This window comes from Conger conger, chromosome 2 (genome assembly GCF_963514075.1).
Source record: "Conger conger chromosome 2, fConCon1.1, whole genome shotgun sequence".
NCBI classification, from domain to species: Eukaryota; Metazoa; Chordata; class Actinopteri; order Anguilliformes; family Congridae; genus Conger; species Conger conger.
In genome coordinates, this window is record NC_083761.1 from 18,030,112 (window position 1) to 18,053,236 (window position 23,125).

General features: G+C 41.8%; 1 protein-coding gene across 5 annotated transcripts in view; it reads left to right on the forward strand.

The window, feature by feature from the left end:
• The window catches only part of ptprea (protein tyrosine phosphatase receptor type Ea), a 72,661-nt gene that overhangs the window by 43,774 nt on the left and 5,762 nt on the right, over nucleotides 1-23,125 (forward strand). For 2 of the 5 annotated variants that reach the window (XM_061228123.1, XM_061228131.1), the window contains 14 exons: nucleotides 10,864-10,941; nucleotides 11,636-11,732; nucleotides 12,088-12,161; nucleotides 13,243-13,299; nucleotides 15,476-15,612; nucleotides 17,125-17,215; nucleotides 18,398-18,474; nucleotides 18,598-18,634; nucleotides 18,874-18,971; nucleotides 19,888-20,007; nucleotides 21,180-21,340; nucleotides 21,594-21,729; nucleotides 21,968-22,117; nucleotides 22,480-22,573. In XM_061228123.1, coding sequence (XP_061084107.1) covers nucleotides 10,864-10,941; nucleotides 11,636-11,732; nucleotides 12,088-12,161; nucleotides 13,243-13,299; nucleotides 15,476-15,612; nucleotides 17,125-17,215; nucleotides 18,398-18,474; nucleotides 18,598-18,634; nucleotides 18,874-18,971; nucleotides 19,888-20,007; nucleotides 21,180-21,340; nucleotides 21,594-21,729; nucleotides 21,968-22,117; nucleotides 22,480-22,573 — 1,407 coding nt within the window. Of the gene's footprint in view, nucleotides 1-10,863; nucleotides 10,942-11,635; nucleotides 11,733-11,806; nucleotides 11,930-12,087; nucleotides 12,162-13,242; nucleotides 13,300-15,475; nucleotides 15,613-17,124; nucleotides 17,216-18,397; nucleotides 18,475-18,597; nucleotides 18,635-18,873; nucleotides 18,972-19,887; nucleotides 20,008-21,179; nucleotides 21,341-21,593; nucleotides 21,730-21,967; nucleotides 22,118-22,479; nucleotides 22,574-23,125 lie in introns of those variants that run through there. The other 3 variants (XM_061228139.1, XM_061228148.1, XM_061228156.1) reach the window with 3 other exon arrangements.

Genomic DNA, 23,125 nt, shown 5'->3' on the forward strand with positions numbered 1-23,125 from the left:
AACCTTAATTTGTGTGCAATGTTGTTTCAGAAGTATTGTGTGGGTGGTAGCCATTCTCTCTTGTAAATGGATTTAGGTACTGGACCATTTAATGAGTAATGCTAGTTTCTGGGTGTTTTAACACGTGCCATCCAATGAACACCGAAACACACTGGGGCGTGTAGCATACTGCCGTTTTGTGATTAAGCACTACACAATAATCGTTATTTCCAAGATGTAGTGTCTTCCTTTTCTTGTGTGTTCTTGCTCCCCTGTGGTTGTCTGTGTTGCTTGTTTTGGGTGAAATGTTACAAACAAAAACAGAGAGGGCCTGCACACCTTGGTAGAGTTTTTTTGCAGGTGCAGCTTTTTTTGAGGTTAAACTTTTGAAAAAGTAAGGAAAAGGCGCAACAGTGCTACTTTATTGGCTGAGGTGCTGACATTTTGGCACTAGGCCTTCATCAGAGTGACAAACAAAAATAAAAAGAAAAGCACAGAAAAAGAACTACACATATTTTCATACCGCTCTATCAGATATCACTGATACTATTTCACATTATATTAACTACATTATTCAGCTGACAAACATTAGTTCAACCCCGAAAACACTTGCGCGCTATTTTTACTTTGTAATGTTTCTAGAACACTAAGCTGCTGATGCTGTGTTGTTTAGTACTATCCCAAAACGAGAAAAATGACGTAGAATAGGTTGCAGCTCAGCAATGCTCCGGAAAAAACAGGGTTCGTTTTTACGGGCCCCTCCTAGTCCTCTCATACAGAAGGGACACCTTGAGTCGAAGTGATCACAGCTGCACTTCACTGCTATCTTCTGATAACATCTACAGACGAATCACCTTCCACCGTGTAGCCTCAGATAAAAGGGTGCGCTCAGAGATCTTCGGATAAAAGCCTCTCTGGTGAATCAAGGCGGTAGGCGTTTTGCGTTTTTGCCGGGCGTGCTACGACGTGATGGCCTTTGGCTTCCCTCTGTGGCCTGTAGTGGCATTTTCCTGTATCTGCACACGCTCTGTAAAAGCATGTGAATCACGGGGTGACCATTGGCTGACAGCTTCACTCACCTCTGCTGCTAAATTTGCCTAGCGCAGTGTCAGTACTCATGGGCTGGATTCAAGCAACATTTGTCCTTAAATTTGACTCATGATTAAATACATGTAATTGCGCTGATGTAAAATCCAGCTGTGACCAGCTTGAAATTACAAGCTACCAGCTGTTTTAAAACCTAGCTGGAGCTGTTTTTTTTCAGCAGGAAATTCATTCATTTACGCAGTTTGGTGAATTTGTGGCCATCACCAAAATACATTTATTCAATTATTCAATTTATTTGCTGGGAACATTGTAATTGAACATTGTTATGAGTTGTGGACAATAAAGGATTCTTGTCAAGGCTAATTTCCATCCCCCAGCCCAGTTAAGCCATTGTATAAAATTACATTATAATGGTACAAAATCGACTCACCAAACCGTGTTTGTGGAAAAAAAAGAATTTCATTCGTAGCTGCTTTGATCTGAATAAATACATATCTGGGAGGACCTTCTCTCCTTCAGAACATTTTGACACTTTCAGGCAGATGCGTAGGTGAGCTCATCCTCCGACAGGCCTGCAGTAGTCGAGGGAGTCTGTGCATGTTGCCACGGCGGAAATGGATGCCTGAGCTGGGAGTGGCTTCTGTGGAAAGGCTTTCATGCAAGACTGGCTTCAGCTGTGTACAGCTGTTGATCTGAAGAGCTGTGGAGCTGTGTCTCCCTCCCCTCCTCCGCCTCCCCAGGGGAAAACACACAAACTGCTACTCTGGGACATCCCACATGCTTTCAACTAATAATAATCATAACAATCATAATAATAATAATAGTAGTAATGATAATAATGAAACTGGCTGGGTATCAAACCTCATTGCACGTGCTTGGTTCCTGTTAGCTATAGATTGCAGAAGTATTTACGATTCAGCTCTGAGGAGGTCACGTTTTTTCAAAGGATATGACAGTTAATTCTAAATCCATTTATTGTCGTGAAATCCCATTTCACGTTTGTGAGCCCCATTATGCTTTATGCTCTCATGTATGATGGCTGTGATGAAATTTGTAAACATTTTGATGGTCGGAAGATTTTATTAATGGATTATCCCACTGTAAATCTCCCTTTCACGCGTGTGGCATTTGGATTTACGTTTGAATAAGCCAGGTGTGGCTTGTCACAGAATGCAAATGAAGGCCATAATTTTTTTTCCAGATGCCTGTAATGGTGTTTATGCAGGGATCTACTATTTCCATAATGGATGACTATGGAACTTTTTTTTTCACATTTCTTTTAAAATCTCTGATGGTCCTTTATTTTGACTCCAGCTGCAATTCCCTTCATCTCCCTGATCACTCTGGGAAAATACAGCTTGTCATCCCAATGAGACAGTTATCTGTAGACCTGGTGCAGCTGCCAGGTCCAAACTCGTTGCTGCTGGTATTAAAGCTCTTAGTGGAGAAGTAATGAATTGATTAATGAAATTGTGTTCTACGTGGCTGGCAAGAAGGACACAGATTGGCATCGGCCGGCAGCGGAACCTCCACTAATACAACAGCACAGGGAAATGAAGCACAGTAATGCAATAAGCAGCGCGACGGGACTACATGTCTGCGTTAAGTTCGGAGGCAATTATTTCCTAATCATTTATTACGTCCCTTTCTATTTATCGTTGTGGGAAAGGCGTTCGTTAGCACTGTGGTTTACGTTTATGGGTCGGCTATTCAATTTAAGAGCAGATTGGTGATTGAGCACGGCGAAAGTGCAGTGTTTGAGAAGGAAATCCGTGGACACGTCCAATGAAGCCACTTGGTTCATTTGCAGCGCGTGTGAATAACGCCATGGTTGAGAAGGCAGTAATCCGTTGCAGAATGGATGCGGGCGGGTCTATGCGCAATTGTGTTCATTCATACGGTATCGCAGTAAATCGTCCTTGTGTTAATTTTCCAATTGACTGTTCTAGGGCATGAGGCAAAGGCAGCCCTGAAGGCGGAATGCTAGTTGAATGCAGCGCTGTTTTTTCTTTGTATATTTGTTTCCAGGGCAACTTGTATAGTGTAGCTTGCATTTCGCACATTATCAATTTGTACAGCTGGGTATTAAGTGGTAGTCGGATTTGATACATGGCTTAAGGGTAGAAACACAGGGCTCTGTCCACATGGGAATCAATCCTGTAGGCCTAACCTTCTGGCTGCAAGCTTCTAACCCACTGCATTCTAGTGTTGCCTTGCTACTAATATTTTTATATTACTACCCTGTCTCTCTCCTTCGTGTCAGCTGTTAAAAGTTGATATGCAGAGCCAGATCATGATAGCGGTATGGCCCAGTCCCCCTAGCTATTTAAAACATCTTCCCTGGCCAAGCCTCAGCTTATCTGGTTAGCTTCTGGAGTTACTTAGCTGCCCGTTAAACATACTTTGAAATGTGCTGTTTTTTCACTCTCATAGGTTGCTTTTTAAAAAATAAACAGGTAATATGACAGAAGGGTTTTTGTGCTTATTCATAGAATAGGCTTCCTGAATAACGAGACATTTTATTAATAATAAACAGCGGAACTTTCGGCCGGGCCTCCCTGTTTTGACAGACATTAATTATTTTTCCACCTCTCACTGCCATCATCCACACTCCCCCCCCGGAGATAATCCACATGAAATGTGCTTTAAAATGAAAAACATTCCTCCAGGCATTCAGGCTATTCTTTCACCAGGGTTAAAGGAAAAATGACTGCAGATGTGGACTGGGTTCAGAAAAATAGTGTTGGCTGTTTAGACACACCGTGTCACAGGAGAGGGTGGTGAGATCATCGTGTGTGGGTGGTTTCCCGGGTTAAGAAACAGTCATTCTGAGAAACTTTAACATTTTGGGTTATCTAGTAATTTGGTCTTTGTCTTCAGCAATTTGTAGGGGACTGATGGATACATTTTTGCGAAAAGGAAAAGATAAATCTGCACTCTTGGGAGTTATTTGGAGCAGATGGTATAAAAGAACATTTGGCTATGAGAGGCCTTTGGCCAAAACATTATTTTTTCATCACCAGAATGACAATCACAAATAGAATCACAATAAAACGAATAAAAAGTCTTTTTGACTCATAACCTCTATTTCTCTTCCATTGCTATACGTTTTTGAAGAGAAAGCTAGCCAAACAAGCCTTTGTCTAAAGGGATTTAGTGCGGCTAATGGCTGCTTTTTCACATTTATGATATAAAAATATGACATGAACATAAGAAATACATGAAATAACAATACTCTATCCCTCATGGGTTAAACTATATGAAAAACTATTGAGAATATTCTAAATGTAAGGAAATCGTACACTTCCAATTTGCAAAACTGTCTGCACCAACATGCTTCTAAACCCGGAAGCACTGATTTGTCACTGACCCACAGGCCAGTAGAAATCCAGATGAAGTTTTGCGTATGTTTTTCAGAAGGGTTGGTAATGAGGCTGAGCGACAGGAAAACAAGGCCGCATCAGAAAAAGGAAAGGAGTAAAAGTCCAATCTGTCATGCTGTCTGGTTTAATGAGATTTATTTTTCTCTTTCTGTGCTTGTTAGTGTGGGGACTGGTGAGCTTGAGGCCCACTGACCTCTCACAGCACTAATGGGCACTCTTTGCCATTATAACAAGATTCAGTCCAGCAGCAAAACACTGTGCCCTTAATACAGAATGGAGGTATTGCTCTCAGGCAAGTGTAATGCATTATCTACATTTTCTCGACGTCACAAATTCCTCTATCGCTAAAATTGATTAAAAATACTGCTGAATAAACAGACTGAGGTATAAACAGTTTTTACCCCCTATGTGTTTGTTTGTAATTAAGCATCCATATTTAACACCTTGCGGGTTCCAGCTCAGGAATGGCTGTCAACACCAAATCTCAGCAAATTTTTGATTACTACCTACAACCAAATGCACTATACAGTACTTCAGTATATGAAAAAAAGAATTTAATATTTAGAATAACTCATTATTCTTCAACTATGCTATGCTTACACCCCCATCCCCAGTTTGCTGATGGCTAATTTTGCAGCTCCATTGTTTATTGTTGCTTAATAACATGTCACACATACAAACATACAAGCTGGTTGAGGCAGTCAGAATTCTTTGGATCTTCCAAAGAATTCGAAAAACAAGACAGCGAGTTAGCACTCAGACACAGTTGGCTGACATGATTTTTTTTTTTTTTGCCTTAGGGCAGTCTTGTCTTACTGCTGGGTCAAGAAGTCTTTTTGGATGGACACAGCTTGGCACTGAATTGGTGCCAGACTAGACAGCGTTCTTGTTATTTGAATCCACATGTCAAGGCATATAACACCCACATCACCATCTCTCTTTCTGTGGTACTTCTGTCACCTCTCTGATCTATCACACCATATAGAGAGAGTGATATCACACAGCCAGTCTGTGTGAACATCATGCTCTTACTGTAGCTGACATTTTTTACAGCTGCCTAATTTCACATTCTAATGGAAATGTGGAGACACTTTCCTAAACACACACGACATGGTGCCCGGCTATGACCTGATTCTTTTATGTGCAGTAATAAATATTATGAGTTATCTAATATTCAGCATTCTATCACAAGATAAAAAGATGGGACAGGCTGTGTTTATCTACTGCCGGAGTGAGCAGGAAGTGTTCGCAGGAAGAGACAGTGCAGTGACCAGAGATGAAGTCAATTCTGCAATTTAGAATTGCAACTGATTTTCCTCCTGCAGATAATTTTATGATCAGAAATGCACTTTTCACATGCGTTCATATTAAAGACATATTAACTTAACCAATAAAAATGAAAGAATAGAGATGTCCAGACTGCATTTCTAATGTTGATCCGGCAGGCCATTAGCACGATGTTGCAATGCGCCGGATGTTTTCCTGCATTGTGCTGTGTCTGTACTGGAAAACAGTGGTGAGAGGGTTTAAAGAGATATCTTGTATTACTCCAGCACATTGAAATACAGGGGCGTATTCATATGCGGTTAAAAGCCAGACTATCAACTTCTATCAACTTGACCTTGAGGGTATCTACATCCGTATTAGGTGATCCATAAAGAAATCACAACCCTGCTTATACATAGTCCCCCCATGTAGTTGAGGCATTGATGCACAGATGTATAGGCCTAGTATAGAACCAGTGAGGTGTTGCACAAATACTAGTGCGCAGGTTGACATCTTGTGTGTAGGTATTTGGTAGTGTGTTCTGTCAGTGCCCTGCAGGTTCTACGTAAATATTGTGTGTTTCAGCAAATTGGTTGGAATTTGCACAGACCCAGTTCCACTGCAGCTTTACTGTGTTCGTCTAATGCTATAATATCAAACAAATGTTGAACACACTTCTACAAGGCAGCATTTCCTGTTCACTGAACCAATAAAGTGTGTTTTCTCTAGGTTGTGGCTCTTGCATGACTTTCCGATTTGCTGTGGTGAGTGCTTAAAATGAAATTATCTGCTAGATCTCTGTTAAACTAGCAGACTATTTAAGCAGCATTGACATTTTTATCCATTACATTACATTATTGCCATTTGGCAGACGCTCTTATCCAGAGCGATGTACAGTTGATTAGACTAAGCAGGAGACAATCCTCCCCTGGAGCAATGCAGGGTTAAGGGCCTTGCTCAAGGGCCCAACAGCTGTGCGGATCTTATTGTGACTACACCGGGATTAGCACCACGACCTTGGGTGTCCCGGTCCTTTACCTTAACCACTACACTACAGGCCGCCCCTGTAAGGTATCCCTCATACCCTATCTACAAACCACATATACTTCTTCATTTAACATGCTATGGTTTTTTAGTCCCAATCAGGGGACTAAAAATCAAACTTCTGGTTTCGGTTTGTGTCTGCAGGATATGCCTGTGTCTAAATTTCTCTGTTCTCGTGTTCCCGAAATGACTCCCTGTGCGTGGAGTCATGAGAATACCCTCATGGGGCTTCTCGAGGACAGCAGGCAAAAAGTGCAGGTTCTGTACACGCACGCATGAGGCTGACAGTCTCCCCCTCGCCGTTACACCTCTTACTTCTGCTGAGTGGACAGAGGACAGCAAGGTGACCCGGAACATTCTCAGAGTCCTTTATATCCATCCTGAGACAGCAGGACATTTTCTTTTGTGAAAGCGCCATGCGTTCGTTCTCCTGCAGGTGTCCTGTGACCCACTTTGAGGGAGGGCAATGAGCGTCTCGTTCTGAATGTCCGACAGATTGTGCCACTGTGCGCTGAGGATTGGCTTCACGTGCAGGTACCAGTGGGCAATGCCAGACTGGGCTATAATGGTCGGAACAGCGATGGACACATGGGGGCAACATCTCTAGATGGCATGGTTCTCATGTTCAGCCAGACAGTAAGTGGCTGTTGCAACTTATGCAATGTTTTATGTGTCATCAGTAACATCAGTGGATGGGACATGTTATTGGATAATTTTTTCTACCGAAAAGAGTCCATGCCTGGACAAAGGTGGACATATATTTTTAATGTTTTCAAACAGTCAATATTGCAAAATATATTGCAAAATGTCAACCTTATTTGCTTTTGTGAGTATGGGGACGATAAGTAGTGTGGGTGTATGTGTGTGTGTGTGTGTCTGTCTGTCTGTCTGTGGTTTTCCAATGAGAAAGGTATGTGTGTGGGAGTCTTGCTCACACAGTGCTTGAAAGCCTTTGAAACTACGGATATCATATGGCAATAGGTCTTTGATTGAGATCAGTGACTAAACGGTTGGACTTCATAAAGTGGAGATGACGCATGTGAACTGAAGGGTGAGGTCAGCTGTTTTTGTTTCTGATGAGTTTCTTCCGGTCTGGGAGAGAACTGTTGAGGCGAGTGGGTTGGTATTTATGAGAACAGCCTGCTGCCGTAAAGGGATGAAAAGGAGAGGAGACTTGAGAATTATGTTTGCAGTGAGTGGGTGAAACCGAGCAAGTAGACTGTGCTCAGTTATAAGAGGGTGAGTTCTTGTGAGGGAACAGTCTACTCTGTACTAATGAGAGAGTGAATGCTTGTGTGGGAACAGTCTACTCTGCTCTTATGAGAGAGTGAATCCTTGTGAGAGAAGAGTCTACTCTGCTCTTATGAGAGTGTGAATCCTTATGAGGGAACAGTCAGCAGTAATGTGAGGGTGAATGCTTATGAAGTAGCCGCCTGTAGTCTGTAGTATTGACCGGGTGTGAAGTAGCCGCCTGTAGTATTGAGAGGGTGAATGCTTGTGAGGGAGCAGTCTTCTCTGTAGTAATGAGAGGGTGAATTCTTGTGAGGTAGCAGCCTGTAACCTGTAGTAATGACAGGGTGAATTCTTGTGAGGAAACAGTCTATACACTGCTGTTTTGAGAGGGTGTTCTCTGTAGATTTAGCAGGTGAATCCTAAAACAGTCTATTTACTGTAGGGTGAATCCTTATTAGGACTAAGTATATAGGAACAGGGTTTGCTCGCCCCCTCCGTACCCCCTCACACACACACACAACCTATAGAGCGTAGAAGGCCATAGGCAGCCAAGTTTGTGAACACAGCACCCTGGGAAACAGATTACATTGCGGCAATATCACCCCCCGATACCATCGTTCAGCCGCACCGCAAGCACTGCGGCTCTCCACCAGCAAAATTTCTGTCTAATCACGCACCCCGCGAAGCTGCCTCCGCCGATTGAAGGCAGCTCGCTTGTCCGAGAGAGTCAATACTTTCGATACTCCCGCCGAGCCTTCTGCCAGAGGAGGCTCTCCTCATTACAATCCTCCCATCACTCTTCGCGTCCAGGGAACACAAATCGGCCCGGGGGGTTTTTTTTGACCCGAGCAGACGGAAGAGCCGCGGTGTTTACAGCGCGGCGTGCGCTGAGCACCCCGCCGTCCGTAATTACGCCCCTCCGCGGCATCGTGTTCGCCGGCTTTGTTCCGCGCATGTTGTCACAACAGCCGCGCGGAGCCACCTGCGCCCTAATCCCGCTCCCTTCACGGCTTTGGGCTTTTTTTATTTTGGTAAATCTCTGCGGCTGTGTTGACTTACAGTAGCTCCCTCCGGAGAATTCGACGAGGGCCGTTAACTCCGCCAAGGCCGTTATGTCATAAAATGCTCAAACCGGGTAACTGTTTCTCCAGCTGCCGGCATACTTTGACCCCGCTGTTTGTTTTAAAGCTTGTCTGTTATATTTCACCCTGGCCCTTCCCTGTAACAGCTTTAACCCTGAAGGTCTGAATAATCACATGATTCAGCTGGTGTAAACTATGGGGAAAAGGGTTTCTGTATCGCCAAATGACAGCCAGTCCAGTTTTTTCTGTGCAATGTATGAAAAGTCAATGTAGCCGGAAGTTCATGACCTCAGTGATGCGCCCACACCGTTGAGGTATGCTAAGATGATTGGTTCCTGGTGTCAGACAGGCCAGGTGCCTGTGTGAAAGACCCAAAGGGCAGACAGTGCTTTTTATCGCAGTGAAGCCTGACCATGTAGCGTGGAAAGCTCTCTCCTCTCTCCCTCCATGCACTTGTCCTCTGCTCACCCTGACTGAAGGCCCTTTGAAGTTGATTACAGACACGATTTTAGTAGATGAAAGAGGTGGCTGTACTGTGAGTGGCTGCAGAAGCCTTGCTGTGAACAGAAGAAGCTATCACCCAGGCCGCAGTATGAACACTGACTTCCGCTATGCGGGTGGCACCGCATAGTGCGTAGAGAACTGGATGACCGGAGTTTCAGTTACTATCCAGAATAAGGCACCCTGAGGATAAATGTGTAATATATCAAACGGAAGCCACACAGGACATTCTTAAAACTATATCTACTGTGGAATGGAACAGTTTAAATAATGCTTTATTGCTGGTCGGTTATGGAATGGTTTCTCTCTGGCTAGAGCTAGGCACAGACTGTACTCACCATGCTATGCTAAGGCTATCCCTCTGACTCTGGTCGACTGCTGATTTCTCTGTATTTGGTTTAAGAGAGGCTGTATGATGTAGTGGGCTTTGAAGTCAATATTAATAGTGTACTTCAGCAGGGAATAATGTGAGTCAACAGAAAATCTGCAATAATGCAATAAATCACTAATACAAAAATGCTGATTTTTCACATTTATACACTGCTCTGCTATAACGTGTATACTGTATACTGTATGTAAAATTATCTGATGAATATTCACTGTGTGTTTGCTTTCATTAATTGATTTGCAAGATGCACTGCAGCCTAGTTTTATACACATGATTAGTCTGCCCTCTTGTGGAATTTTGTGATAGTGCAGTATATCAAACTTTACCCCTTGGCATTATTTAACAGGAAGTGTTTTGTACTGGCCTGGCCTTCATGCCTTGATGTGGAAGGAGCTGAGGTCATCAGCAGAGGGGGGAGTGTGGGGGTTGGAGTTTTCTACTTCAAATGTATATTTGAAGTATATTCCCTATATTACAGACACTGTAATATTCCCTTAATGGGAGGGGTTTGAACTTACTATGGGTTGCCTTAATTTATTATGCCGCTTCTTGTGCTGTTTTGTTTCCATGAAGTTTCCAAAAGTAGAGCGGCTTCATTAAATTGTCCCAGTTTGTATAATAAAACAGGTGACACCTAAAAATAGTACACACCAAAAAAAGAACATTCATGCTGATTGTGTACTTTGCAAGATAAGCTGTAACAGTGTTTTGTATTTCATTTTTCGCTCGAGTCATTGTGATAAAAGATGTATGCTCTTAATTATTTTTAGGACTTTCTTTACCATGCCTGTTTAAATAAAGGATTCAAATGGAGTATGTTTTTTGCAAAAGCAAAAGGGTATTCATTATTCGTTATTTGAATCAGAGTACTCCCCATTTTCTTTTTGATATTGCGTTTGCTTATTGTACTGTTGTTTCATGTTTGTTTTCTTTTCTGTAGCCATGATGGTCCCGCTACTGTTTTTAGTTGCCGTGACAACACAATCAAATAATTCCTCAAATGAAAACAGCACACCAGGTAGGTGCACAACTCAGAGAATATGGCCATAATGAAAATAAATGTACATTGGCATAGTCCATTTTCATATCCTAATGAAAGCAATCCATTTTATAAATACTGCTCTTTCAGCTCTTAAATAGTTACAGCACATTTGTACTTTGCCTTCATTTAGTCTTGTCTGCATTTTGCAATTTGTGCTGAAAGTCTCAAATACCTGCCAATAAATAACATATTGAAAACATGTTATTATACGAGCACTTAAGATTCCTGTGCAGGTTTAATTACTGTTATCGACACCATTGAATTAAACTTGGTGTGTAACTGTCTCTTTAACTGCATATTACTGTGATTAAGGTAAACTGGCACAGGTTGGGTTGGACTATAATTTGACATTGCATGTTGTCATTCTCAAGAAGGAAAATGCCAGTTACTCAGTTTTTCAGTTACACACACTGCCAACCAAATTGTATTCTATGGACTTGTTCATCCAACAAGCGGTCTATGCCCAGTACCAGTTCCTCTGTGTGTGGATGGGTCATAGCTAAAACAAACGCCAAAGTCTGAACAGAGTTCAGACGGGAGAGAACGGCCCCAAAACGCCAGTTGCCAGTTGTAATGTTTTCACGACCTCTCGCCGGCCGGTTTCCACCACGTCTCCTTTCACTCGCTCTTCCTGTTCTTTTGTCTGCCCCCCCCCCCCCCCCCTCCTCAGAAAACCCAGTGCGCCCCAGCCCCCACGTCCTCCCGACCGTGCTGGTGGTGTCTCTGCTGGCCGTCATCGGCGTGCTTCTGGCCTGGTACTTCCTCAGGTAAGAGCGACAGGCGGAGGGGAAGTGCTGACGTCACCCCCCCCCGGGGCGCGGTGCGCACACGCTCAGCTAAAACTGAAAGCAGGCGGTGAGGGGGGCCAGAGCACGCCGATCCTGCTGGTTAGCATAGACCGAATGACAAAAAAAGGAACCTTGGGCCTTTCCATGAGAAAGAACACATTCTCCAGTTTTAGATGGTGGGTCGTGCTGGATGTGTTTTTGTCCTCCGGATAACAGGAAGAGGTTGTAGAAGTGTAGTGAGTTGTTTTAACAACGTCTCTCTCTCTCTCTCTCTCTCTCTCTCTCTATCTCTCTCTCTCTCTATGTCTCTCTCTCTCTTCTGTTTAATTTCCAGGGTAAGGAACCAGCGGAAGGCAGTTGTCACTATACCCGACAAGAAGATGCCAAATGGCATTTTGGAAGAGCAAGGTAGATACTCTTTTTGTTTTCTGAAGTGTTGGTCTGTTCACATAGTTTGTATAGTAGGGTGACAGAGGGGAATATAAAGTAGTTTCACATTCATCTACACACTGGAGGAATGTATGCAGTGTAAAAAGGGAATGTGCTGCTTCCTGTTGTGTTTGTTTTAGCTGAGTTAGCTGAGAAGATTGAGATTTATGTGACTGTAGGTTAGCTCTGTTTTGTCAGCTCTGTGGTTCCTATCGGAATGCATGTCTGTCATTTAGGACAGAAGTCCATCAAAGTACAACAAATTATGAAAACTGTTTTACTATTATCAACATAATTATCAACATAATTATTTCTATAGCCTGGCTTGGTAAATACAGGCAGCCCTGCAGTGATTCTAATAATCATCATCATATCACCTTGACTAGCTGGAATAGCTACAATACAATATAATGGCGGAGTATAGATATTGTAAAATTGATTTGTATAAATTCTGCTACAGATTACCATGACCCTAAGATTATTTTGTGTAAGGTGTCTTTTTGATTAGGAATGATTAGTGGAAGCAGTTTCCTCAGTTCCGTAGTAGAAGTCCTACTGCCCGCTTGAAGATTGTTATAATTGTTGCCTTGCTACCTCACAACTCCAGCATGTACACAAACACAGCAAGAAATGCGAGTGTGTTTCCAGCCTGACTTCAAGGTTGGGTTTTCACTCTTTGTTTTAATTTATCAGAGGGCCTACTCTTGTACAAATGGCTGGAAACCTGTTTTCATTTTCAGAATAAGGGACATTAACCTTTCATCCCCCACAGAATCTTAGCAAAATGCTAAACACATCATAACCCTGAATGTCAAGACCTGCTTATCTTCATGTCTGTATAGTTTGAACAGAAGCTTAGTTAACCTATTCTTATAGGTACCCTGGCTGTCCACTGTTAGGTAGAAGTGTTCCAGTTGTCCTACTTTCAACTGTTTTTTATGTAAATAGGGTACAATGATAACATGGTGTTAATGTTGTGATGAGTGTGCTGTACGTGTGGTCAAACACAGTCTAATGTTGCTTGCTGTCTGTGTCCGGCCCCGTCTGTGTTGTGTTGTAGAGCACAGTAAGACACTCGGAGGCAGTTCTGGAGACTTAAACTCATCTCCCCTGCAAGGTCAAGTATTTGGAGCACAGAGAATGTGACTTTGCTGTGCCACTAACCAGCCTAGCTGCTTATTCTGACTTTTTCATACTAAGCTCTGCTAACAACGGTCAATGGGGCGGTTAGCGTTCTGCTGCTGGGGTCAAGGTTGGCACAAGGTCCGTCTGTGGTTCTTAACTCTTCTCATCTTGTGGTTCTAAACTCATCAGGTTAACAACTGATGAAAACATACTCACAATGTCTCGATTGTAATCTTTAACATCAAAGCTAATCATGGAGTTTTTTGTCTGTTTTTTAAACAGTGTGTTGGCCCCTTACTGTTTTGCCTATGTTATTTAATTTTTTTATTAATTTGGTGCTAAACATGTACATGTCCCACCATAATTTGGAATGGCCAAAACTGTAGCTACACTGCCAATTCTTGAGTGTAGGCATCTACGGTTCTCCTTTGAAGCAGGTGTTGTTGTCAGCAGGTTCTTGTCACACTACAGGCTACAGCTGAACTAGCATAGAGTGGAATCTGAGGAAGACTTTTCATATGCGACTTTGACGAGCCGACTAGGGGTGCCCAGTTAACCAGTGGTGGTGGACTAACCCTGTCCACCAATCCAGAAAAGAAATCCTGACCCCTAGCTGGCTGAACCATCCCTTGTCATGTGTCATGCAATGGCCAATTACGCATTGCCCGTGGAGATATTGGCCATAGTCAGCACTGGCGTGGTCTGGGACCGTGGGGCTCACCCTTGCACTGCAGCACAGTATTAACCCAATGGGACACCCAGCAGTCTTGCCTTGCCTCTTTCTTGTTTCTGGAGCAAGTGTTCCCTGCTGAAAAAACAGTTTAAGCTGGGTTTTTAAACAGTTGGTAGCTGGTTCAACAGTTCAGACCAGCTTCCAGGTTGGGTTTTCCAACATCATGGTTTGACCAGCTCAAGCTATGTTTTGAAACAGCTGGTACAGTAGCTGGTTGACCTGCTGCCTGCTCGGAGAAGCTACCAGCAGTAGCTGATTGACCAGCTCATACCCAGCTAGACGAGCTTAATGACCAGCTTGGCCATACTGGTTGACCAGCTTATACCCAGCTAGACCAGCTTTATGATCAGCTTGGCCATGCTGGTTGACCAGCTCATACCCAGCTTGACCAGCTTATGACCAGCTTGACCAATTTTCAAGCTGGTCAAGCTAGCATCGCTGGATTTTACAGCAGGGTTGGCAATTGGCAACTGTAACAAGCATGAACAGACTGGTTAAAAAAAGAATAAAAACCTCCTTACTCCAGTCTATTCTGTCAGCACTTATTTTCATGCAAATAACTGCATTTGCATCTAAAAGTTGAATATAACAATACAAGTAATGTTTTGGAGCTTTGTCAGTGTCTGAACCCTGGCCCTGGGGACCCACTGTATATGCTGGTTTTTGTCAAGGCCCATCTCCTGATTAATTCTGGTTGTTTAAAATGTGTTTAAGTTCTGCCATACGTGTGTGGTTAAATGTGTTTTAACACATTATGCTTGTTGCCATTTGTGCTCGGTAAACTGCATTTATTTTAAACAGGTGGTTCCCACATTCTCATCACATAGGACCTTTGCAATTGAATCTATTAAATAGACACCTCCTTTAATTAGAATTATTTGTCATACAGGACAGGAAATTAAAGGGAAATTTTTTAGGTGTAGCTATTTCTGCCATAATGCGGCTTTATGAGGGTAAATCCTCCTTCAGTACATGTCAAAGGTCAAGTCTCTAATTAAGAACAATTAGCAGGTCATTACAATGCACAAAAACCAGCATACACAGTGGGTATCCAGGACCTGGGTTCAGCAGAACATTTTATTTACATTTTAGTATATATTTCTGGTGTAGTATTTCTTAACACGATCAATGAACTGACATTGTCCCTGATGACAGAAATAACAGACGTGGATACACCCTCATTTTCATTTAACCCAGTAGTTTCTCATTATAATAGTTCAATACAAATTAGAATCCAAATTCCTCTATCAATGAATTCATACTATAAAAATCCAATTACCCCATTACCTCTAAATTGATTAAAAACAAAATGTCCTGAAGTCTGATGAATGGGGACCAGACTCAACCGATTGCAGCCTACTGTACTTTATATGGCTATTTGGATGGCGCCCCCCAGAGGACAGGTGAATAAAGATGTTCTGTGACGCCCTTGCAGAGCAACAGACAGTGGTTCTGCTCCCGAGGTCCCCCTCAGCGTCCAAGACATACCCGCCCATCGCCTTGGACAGCCTGGAGGAAGAGGTCCGGATCCGTTCGGCTGACGACGGGAAGCTCTTCCGCGAGGAGTACAACGTACGTGTTGCCTTTCACACCCGCTTCCACGCAGTTTAATTTCGTCTAATTCTGCGGTCTGCTAAATGTCCCAAAGCACCCAGCTTCCTGATAGCTAAAGATGTCATTTCCTGATAGCTATACCTGTAATATTTGAAATGAAGCAGATATTTTTTTCTCGCTAAAGACATTCAGCTCTGCTAAACGTGAATGGTTTGCTCAGGAATGTAATGGGTACGGTCAAAAGGAGTTGGAACGTTCTTCTATTTTGTCTTATTGATATTTTGAAATGTAAAAATAAAATATGCATTCATACTTTTCACATCTGAGCTTCTTCTATGTACTTAGGGAGAAAATGTGTTATTTTATGAGCAAAAAATGTGTGATGACTTTCTTCTGGGAACAGTAACCTAGTTTCAGGTTTTAGTTTCAGTTTTAGGGAAATCAAATGGTATTGAGATTTGCAGTTTCATTAGGTAACTGAATCTGTTCAGAGACGTGATTAAAGCAAATCTACCACTTTAAATCATAATGCCTTTGAATGGGTGAATTAACTTTTTTGTTACAATACTGGATAGCAGCATCATCTTTCGTATGTACTCCACTGAAATTTTCCATACTTGTATTGTGAATTGCTCACTTGATGAATTTCCTGAAACTGATAAAGTTCCTGTTTTGTTGAATTACTCTGAGTAACTCTACAATATGGTGTTTCAGTATCTGATAGAGAGGATGTTTATGTTAACTCTCATATATATGGGCACATAAAGGATTATGTCCCTTTGTTTCTATTCACGCCCAAGAGGAAATGAGGTCAGATGGTACAACAAAGCACTATACAAAAGCAGAATCAGTAAATGTGCACTCAGTGATCACTTTATTAGGTAGACCTGTACTCCAGCTTGTTAATGCTAATATTTCATCAGCCAATGATGTGGCAGCAAGTAAATGCATAGAAGCATGCAGATGTGGTCAAGAGGTTCAGCTGTTTTTCAGACCAAATATCAGAATGGGGAAGAAATATGATCCAAGTAACTTTGACCTTGGAATGATTGTTGGTGCCAGACAAGGTTGTTTGAGTACCTCAGAAACTGCTGATCTCCTGGGATTGTCATGCACAACATTATCTAGAGTTTGCAGAGAATGTTGTGAAAAACTAAAAACATCCAGTGAGCAGCAGTTCTGTGGGCAGAAACATGTTGTTAAAGAGAGAGGTCAGAGGAGATGGGTCAGACTGGACGAAGTTGACTGGAAGGTGACAGTAACCCATATAACACACATTACAGCAGTGGTATACAGAAGAGCATCTTTGAACTCACAATGTCTCAAACCGCTAAGTGGATAGGCTACAACAGCAGAAGACTTAATAAGTCTAAAAAGAAGTATAATAAATACCTAATAAAGTGCTCACTGAGTGTATATCACTATGACAGAATTCTCAGTGGCTTGCTAATCTTTGTATAAATGGCTGTTCGTAATGTGTAAGGGTCCTTGCAGTGGTGATATAACGTGTTATTTTGTATTTTGTTCCAGTCTTTGCCGGGAGGATACATACAGGGCACTTGTGAGGAGGCCAACAAAGAGGAAAACAGAGAAAAGAATAGATATCCCAATATTCTTCCATGTGAGTGGCAAAAATCATTATCCACATACTCTGAAAACATAATAGAATTACAACTGTGTTGTGGCCTTGCGAGATAAAACCAGGAAACAGGAAACGACACTAGTGTGTGTCACACTGCTCGCGCTCTGTAGATCATACTTCCCGTGGTGTCTTGCGGTAAGTGTAGCTGATTGTCTCCATGTGTGATGTGATAAAGAGTTAGTCAAGCGTCATGTGACGGATTGAGTCATAGGTGTGAATTTTAAAAGTTTCTCATGCCCATGTTTCATGAGAATCGAATCAAAGCAAAGGGAATCAGACAAAAGCCTCTCAGTCCTTTATTTTATCCCTCATTATCACTTCCCTTTTTCACATCTGCTTTATATATCTTATTAATAAGACCATGTCTTCTTTCCTCTCGATTATCTTTGCTGGAGATCGCTGAATTTCTAATTCCTCCTTTTACTCATTTTGAATTGCTTTGAATTCACTTCTGTTTTCAGTGCACACCTGGGTCTCTGTTATTGCTTCCAGTGGCTTCTCTGTTCAGAGTAACCTGCCATTCTGTGTCTTTCATAGCTTTTTGTTGAACCCACAGACATCACAGGGAACCTATATTTTCTTTGGGGTACTGACTACAGGTTGTCTCTTCCCATTTCTGAATTTGAACCGTGTTATTTTCTTGCTTTCCACTGGTACACTACATACAGGCAGCAAACAAGACAATGAAAACTACTGGGTAAATGAGGAACAATAAGAACCACATATGAAAAGCATTGGCTACCACACAAGTGGCATCCCAGTCTTTGAGTTATGTATTATAATGTGGGGTAGGTTGGGTTACACATAATTATAGCCAGCATGACTGCAAGAGAAAACCTCAATTTATGTGAAAGTGGTCAGAAGGTTGGGGCATGTTCCACAGGAACTTAATAACGGACCAAGACGGCTGAGATTTTTTAAAAGCAGTAGTGTCTACAGTGGGATACTTTTTTCTGGAATATTCTAGAAGGGTGTCAGGGGCTTACTCATGGAATAGTGTCATATTCCACTTGGGGAATTCTGGGAGTTGGTATCCTGCCTTGCCCCTTCACCCAGCACCCAATTAAGTGACTGCTTGTTTGCCACAAATGTTGTTATTTCTATCTGTCTGTCTATCTATCTAAAAAATGATCTATCTGTTCGTATCTGTCTTTTCAACAGATGACCATTCAAGGGTGGTATTAACACAGATTGATGGATCCTTGTGCTCAGACTATGTCAACGCCTCATACATTGATGTGAGTTCTGCATATTTACTTAGTCATACTGCAGTTTATTCTGAACCTGTTACAGTTCTTGGAACCAGCGGTACTTCTGTATACTTTATAAATATGTGCTAATGAAACTTCCTCTTATTCTAGGGTTACAAAGAAAAGAACAAATTCATTGCAGCACAAGGTAAAGATTCCATTATTTTCACAGATACTGAAGAAATGCTGTTGTTTTGTTGTTGCCCGTGGTTCAGTTCTTAGAAAGAGTTGATTTGTTTTTAGTTATTTGGTCCGTTGAAACCAGTGAAATATCATCAATTGAAAAGAAAGTTGCACCGGTTCACATGTAAAAAAACTGAAAGTGAGCATGGATTAGACTCAAAATCATTTGCACATAATGTTAACAAGCATGTTCATCTGTCACAGGTCCTAAGCAGGAAACAGTAGCTGACTACTGGAGGATGGTATGGGAGCAAAAGGCTTCTACTATTGTGATGCTGACAAATCTGAAAGAAAGAAAAGAAGTGAGTGTTGCTGGTTCTTACTGATATTGTCTCATTTCTGATATTGGCAGGTGTCAATTAACAGTAAATGCCAGAGCAAAATGTGAAAGAAAGATGAAAATGTATTTTCACCTCGGGCAAAGGGGGGGGGGGGGGGGGGACTCAACGTGGGCTGCTTCACTGACTGAGGCAGCCAAACTATTTTTGACATTTAGTTTTACTTTGATCACCAAAGCCTTCAAGTGTGTGTTGGTAGATCGCCCACTGTGTCTGACTCAGGTCTTTCCATAAGCTCAAAATGGCCGCCTTTCAGCTACAGTGCGCTCCACGTGCATCTACAGCTGGAATTAAGTCCCTGAATGCAGAACTCAGAAGAAATCAATATGGACAGAATGGAAAGGAGATTAAAATCTGCTTTTGTGCTACTTGAAATCAATGCTTAAATAATAGTTAATAAAGCTCTCCAAGGCCTTATCATAATTAGTTAGCAGGCTCTCAGTAAGTGGTTTGATCCCCCACTCTCAGGCAGAGTAATTCAGATTGACAGTCGGGCAGATTAAGCTTCCTGATTTCACGAAGCAGTGTCTTAAAAGTCACCTTTGAAATGCAATCGCGTGCATTGCAAAGCGCTTCTCCTCCTCCGGAGTTGAGTGTAGGCATAAGCAGCTTGTCTGATTGAGTCAGGTTTCTTGTTTCCACATCTCTTTATTGAGGAACGGAATATTTTAATATTCCCTGAATAATGACTAACATTAGTCAGTGTCTACATGGAGAATTTTTAATTTTGGAATACTGAAACTAATGATAGTTACAATGTCTTTTTTCCCCTTTACTCATGATGATTATGAATGTATGTAATTTTGTATTTATGTAGAGCAGTGTGTAATACCCGCGCATTAATTACTGCCACTTATTGAAATCAACGTTGTCTCCCCAGGACAAGTGTTATCAGTACTGGCCAGACCAAGGCTGCTGGACATACGGGAATGTGCGGGTAGCAGTAGAGGACTTCACCGTACTGGTGGACTACACTATTAGAAAATTCTGTGTGCAATATGTAAGTGTGACAGAGTCGACAGATATTTTTTAAGTCTGCAGCGCACAGTTACCAGATGAATTTCCTCTGTGATAATTCACAACAAATTCTCTCACCACTGTAGAAACATGAGATATGCCATGCAGAGAATAAGTCTGTCCCAATCATGTGACTTCTCTCCATAACACAAGGCATTCTGATATCTGATGTAATTTCTTTTGCTGTCAGTTGAAATTGCTGATGGCTTCGGTACACAAGCAGCATTGTAATAACTTGTTTCCATTTTCTGGGTTCCTCTTGAGTTGAATTACGTTTGTAATCATAACCACTGCACTCTGTTGTGACTGTTTGCACATTATTGATGTGCCTCTGGGTGTGATGTCAAACTCGATTCACGCTATTTTACATGCATGCAATTGTGCATACTCTACACTGATGCACTTTATTCAGCCATGATATCCACAGTAATGTTTTGGCCTAGTTGTAATTCAACAGTGATGCAGGTCTGAAATAAAGTGTTCTACATATTTAGTGTGTGGATGAGAAGTGCTTCCATAATATAAAAAATAGATATCATTTATTGTGTAAATGATAAAAGTGTCAAATTTAGACTTAAAGTTCTCCATTAATCTCTATGAATACTAGGCTGGAGAAGTAAACATTTTATTTAATTACTTTTGACTTAAATCGATACACTATTATTACATTTCCTATTTCTGGCAATGTGGTGTATTATCACTAAGCAACAACAGACTGGAATTATCATATAAAGAAGCTATTCTGGTCAGCAGTAAGAGTATATCAAGCCATAGTAACATCTGTGTTCTATACATTACTCACATTTTGTCATAATCCTTTTTCTTGAACCATTTTGATTGCATAGGAATCCTGAACTAATTTTCTCATGACCGTAAGATAAGCAATTGCAAATTAATACTTTTATAATGGCTTAACTATACTGCTGTGGAGTCTGATGAAAAACCTGCTCAAGCTGGGCTCAGTTCACACCAGCTCCATACTCAACAAACATTGTTTGACCGACTCAAGCTATGTTTTGAAACCGCTGGTTGATGGCAATTTTACCTGGATTTTACACTAGGGTAGTGCTTGCAGTGATATAAGCTCTTTGTAAGGCTGGTGTTATGCCTGTACAGTACATGGGTACTTCAGGTGTCTCCTTTGACTCTTTTTAGGCCAGTGATGGCTCCAAGACCACCAGACTGGTTACACAGCTTCACTTCACCAGCTGGCCCGACTTTGGGGTGCCCTTCTCCCCCATAGGCATGCTGAAGTTCCTCAAGAAGGTGAAGACGGTCAACCCGTCCTTCGCTGGACCCATCGTGGTGCATTGCAGGTATTCAGGGGTATCCCCTTCTTCTGCTTCACCTGTCAACTTCAATTGTTCAGTTCAATTTATGTTACATAGTATTTTCAAGAGTTTTCGTGGCTGTACAGCTGTAGGAATTTCACAGAAATTCTAATCCAATCTGAATTGAATAGAACGGTTTCTGATTTCTACTCACAAATCTATTTAATTTTGAAATGTAAACACTTACAACTAATGTCCAAGTGGATGTGCGAGTAAAAATCTCTCTGCCTCTCCACAGTGCGGGTGTGGGCAGGACAGGGACCTTCATCGTTATCGACGCCATGATTGACATGATGCACGCTGAGCAGAAGGTGGACGTCTTTGGCGTTGTGTCCAGAATACGAGAGCAGCGCTCGCAGCTAGTTCAGACGGACGTGAGTGCAGACTTATAAACGCGCTAGTGGGGAAACTCAAGGGTGGGAATTGATGCTTACTGATTTTGCTTTCCCTTGACATTTAATCAGTGCCATTTGTTGCGAGAGATCATTATCGATGTTCTCCCAAACATGTTTGAGAATGAATGTAAAAAGAATGTTGAATCAGAATGTTTGATGATTAGATCTATCTTTCTCTCTCTCTCTCTCTCTCTCTCTCTCTCTGTCTGGCTCACAGATGCAGTACTCGTTCATCTATCAGGCACTGCTGGAATACTACCTCTACGGTGACACGGAGCTTGACGTTTCCTCCCTGGAGGGACATCTACAGAAGCTGCATAACACCTCTGCGCCATTCGACAGAGTAGGGCTGGAGGAGGAGTTCAAAGTAAGAGCAGCTCCACACCGATCTTACATTCAAGCGTATTGCAGTCTGCACCATTCCTCTTCAGGTTGGTTTACACGGTACATGTAAAGGCCACACACCATTCTGATGCCATCACATGGCACAAACAAAAGTACCCATGCAGACAAATCATCCTGGTCCACTAGGTGGCAGGTACAATGTTTCACCCGACTAGAGATGAAATTGGTTTATGGACAGACATGTGAACCTTAAGTCTTTAATTTTAGAAACTCTATCTGAATCTCCCACCAGCAGTGCATTCAGATTTTTTGATGCCAGCAAGTCTATGGTTTGAATTTAAAAGTGTTTGAACAGTATTTGATTAGATTGTCATGTCTCCCCAGAAATTGACAAACATGCGGATAATGAAAGAGAACATGAGAACGGGGAACCTTCCTGCCAATATGAAGAAGAACCGTGTTCTCCAGATTATTCCATGTAAGGGTATTCTCAAATTCCTTTCTTCAAGATGGTTCTAACTGCCATAATTGTGACACTATTGCAGAGGCAGGCAGTTACAGTTCATATACATGCAGTTACAGTATAAACTTGAGTTAAGGTGGTGGTCAAGATCGAAGCTCTCAACAATGAGCTAGCTAGTGTGAACTTGCATTCAGGGTGGATGAGCATGGCCAATAACACAAAGTAACACATTCAGAATCCCTGAATAACCCGGGATGTTGAAGAGTCAACATATACACAATATAGAGTGGGAATTTTCAGTGGGCTTTAACCTGGAAATAATAGGCAGAAATGTATTGATATGTTTTTAGTATTCTTCTCATTCAGGTGGTTTCTGAATTCACATTCAACAAGCACCAAGAGAAATGAATTGAAAATAGATATCAGCCAACAAACCTTTTGTCCAATCATGATTTTGTGCTTTTAGCCTTTCAGTTCTCAGACTAAGTTTGTTACATTTAATATTTATACACTAAAATGGGTCAAAATCCAAATGCCTATATATCTACCCTATCATAATTTTGTATT